The sequence below is a fragment of the Ruditapes philippinarum genome, unplaced genomic scaffold, assembly GCF_026571515.1.
Source record: "Ruditapes philippinarum isolate M1 unplaced genomic scaffold, ASM2657151v2 ctg6516_1_1_1_1, whole genome shotgun sequence".
Lineage (NCBI taxonomy): Eukaryota > Metazoa > Mollusca > Bivalvia > Venerida > Veneridae > Ruditapes > Ruditapes philippinarum.
In genome coordinates this window covers 48,669-51,890 of record NW_026856296.1, presented here as the reverse complement: position 1 = coordinate 51,890, position 3,222 = coordinate 48,669, and the positions used below count along the sequence as shown (strand labels likewise).

Genomic DNA, 3,222 nt, shown 5'->3' with positions numbered 1-3,222 from the left:
AACCCTTTTCATCACGCCCTTATCGAAAACCAGGAACACATACCAGTCAAAAACCACAACCTCAAAATAAGGAACCAAAAACGATCCGTACTATCGCTCGGGAAACAACCCCCGCATCACGTCAACAACCGGAAACAAAAACCTTTCATCACTTCAAAAACGAACCAAACAAAAAAGTCATACTAAACCGCAACCGGAACAAACACCCTTTTAAATCCCTAGAACCAAAACACAACACCTGCATCACGTCCATTTAGAAACAAAAAACCTATTTTTTTTTTCACAACCAAAACACAAACTTCTCAATTTATAGCAACCAAAGGAACAAACAAACTGTATCACGCACCCCGGGGACCAAAAAAATTTCACAAAAAACTGTATAAAGTTCCTTCAAACCAAAAACACAACAATACACGCTCCCTCAACAGAACAAAAACTTTCATCCGTCACTTTTTGAACCAGGAACACAAACCTGTAAAACGTCACAGGGGAACCCAAAAAAAAACCTTTTACACGTCACTATTGCAACCAGGAACACAACAACCAGTCATTACGTCAATATCGCAACTAGGAGACCAAACCTATCATAACGTCGCGATCGCAACCAGGAACACAACAACCTGTCATCACGTCACTACCGGAACCTGGAACACAACAACATGTTATCACGTCGCTATCGCAACCAGGAACACAACAACCGGTCATCACGTCAATACCTCAACTAGGAACAGAATAACCTGTCATCACGTCACTATTGCAACCAGGAACACAAGAACCTGTCATCACGTCACTATCGCAAATAGGAGCACAACAACCTATCATCACGTCGCGATCGCAACCAGAAACACAACAAACTGTCATCACGTCATTACCGGAACCAGGAACACAACAAAATGTCATCACGTCACTATCGCAACCATGAACACAACAGCAAGTCATCACGTCACTACCTCAACCAGGAACAGAACAAACTGTCATCGCGTCACTTTTGCATCCAGGAACACAACAACCTGTTATCACATCACTATCGCAACTAGGAGCACAACATCCTGTCATCACATCACTGCCGGAATCAGGAACACAACAACATGTTATCACGTCGCTATCGCAACCAAGAATACAACAACCTGTCATCACGTCACTATCGCAACCAGAAAAAAAACAACCTATCAACACGTCACTACCGGAACAAGGAACACAACAATCTATCAACACCTCACTATCGCAACCAGGAACACAACAACCTTTCATCACGGCACTACGGAATCAGGAACACAACAACCTGTTATCACGTAACTATCGCAATCAGGAACACAACCGCCTGTCATCATGTCACTACCGCAACCAGGAACACAACAACCTGCTATCACTACACGATCGCAACCAGGAACTCAACAACCTGTCATCACGTCACTATCGCAACAAGGAAAACAACAACCTGTCATCACGTCACTATCGCAACAAGGAACAGACCAACCTGTCATCACGTTACTATCGCAACCAGGAACACAACAACCTGTCATCACGTTACTATTGCAATCAGGAACACAACAATCTTTCATCACGTCACTACCGGAACCAGGAACACAACAATTTATCAACACGTCACTATTGCAACCAGAAAACAATAACCTATCAACACGTCACTACGGAATCAGGAACACAACAACCTGTCATCACGTTTACAATCGGCATCAAGGAACCAACAACCTGTCATCACGTTACTATCGCAATCAGGAACATAACAACCTATCATCACATCACTATCGCAACAAGGAACACAACAACCTTTCATCACGTTACTTTCGCAACCAGGATCACAACAACCTGTTATCACGTCACTATCGCAACCAGGAACACAACAACCTGTCATAACGTCACTATCGCATCAAAGAACACAACAGCCCGTCATCACGTCACTATCGCATCCAGGAACACAACGAACTGTCATCACGTTACTACCCCAACCAGGAACACAACAACCTGTTATCACGACACGATCGCAACCAGAATCACAACAACCTGTCATCACGTCACTATCGCAACCACAAACACAACAACCTATCATCACGTCACTACGGAACCATGAACACAACAACCTTTCATCACGTCACTATCGCAACCAGGAACACAACAACCTGTTATAACGTCACTATCGCAACAAGTAAAACCACAACCTGTTATCACGTCACTATCGCAACCAGGAACAGAACAACCTGTCATCACGTTACTATCGCAACCAGGAACACAACAACCTGTCATCAGTTGCTATCGCAATCAGGAACACAACAACCTTTCAGCACGTTACTACCAGAACCAGGAACACAACAACATTTTATCATGTCACTATCGCAACCAGACACACAACAACCTATCAACACGTCACTACGGAGCCAGGAACACAACAATCTATCAACACGTCACTGTCGCAACCAGGAACACAAAAACCTATCAACACGTCACTATCGGAACCAGGAACACAACAACCTGTAATCACGTAACTATCGCAACCAGGAACACAACAACCTGTCATCACGTTACTATCGCAATCAGGAACACAACAACCTTTCATCACGTCACTACCGGAACCAGGAACACAACAACATTTTATCACGTTTCTATCGCAACCAGGAACACAAGAAATAGTCATCACGTCACTACCGCAACCAGGATCACAACAACCTGTTATCACGTCACTATCGCATCCAGGAACACAAAAACCTTTCATCACGTCACTACCGCAACCAGAAACACAACAAGCTGTCATCACGTCACTATAGCAACCAGAAACACAACAACCTGTCATCACATCACAATCGCAACCAGGAACACAACAGCCTGTCATCACGTTTCTATCGCAACCAGGAACACAACAACCTGTCATCACGTCACTATTCCAACCAGGAAATCAACAACCTTTCAACACGTCAGTACCGGAACTAGGAACTCAACAACATTTTATCACGTCACTATCGCAACCAGACGCAACAACCTATCAACACGTCACTACAGAGCCAGGAACACAACAATTTATCAACACGTCACTGTCGCAACCAGGAACACAACAACCTATGAACACGTAACTATCGCAACCAGGAACCAACAACCTGTCATTACGTCACTACCTGAACCATGCAGGAACACAACAGCCTGTCATCGCGTCACTATCGCAACCAGGAACACAACAGCCTGTCATCACGTCACTACCTCAACCAGGAACAC

General features: G+C 44.3%; 1 protein-coding gene across 1 annotated transcript; it reads right to left on the bottom strand.

Annotated features, from left to right (window-relative positions):
• Positions 1-2,374: 2,374 nt before the first annotated feature.
• On the bottom strand, positions 2,375-2,884 carry LOC132746129 (keratin-associated protein 5-1-like). Its single transcript, XM_060735206.1, has one exon. The coding sequence runs from the start codon at positions 2,882-2,884 to the stop codon at positions 2,375-2,377; it is 510 nt and encodes a 169-aa protein (XP_060591189.1).
• Positions 2,885-3,222: the final 338 nt, after the last annotated feature.

What these genes read in the sequence shown, in the direction of transcription:
- LOC132746129 (XM_060735206.1), bottom strand. Translation starts at nt 2,884, where the DNA reads ATGACAGGTTGTTGTGTTCCTGGTTGCGATAGAAACGTGATGACAGGC.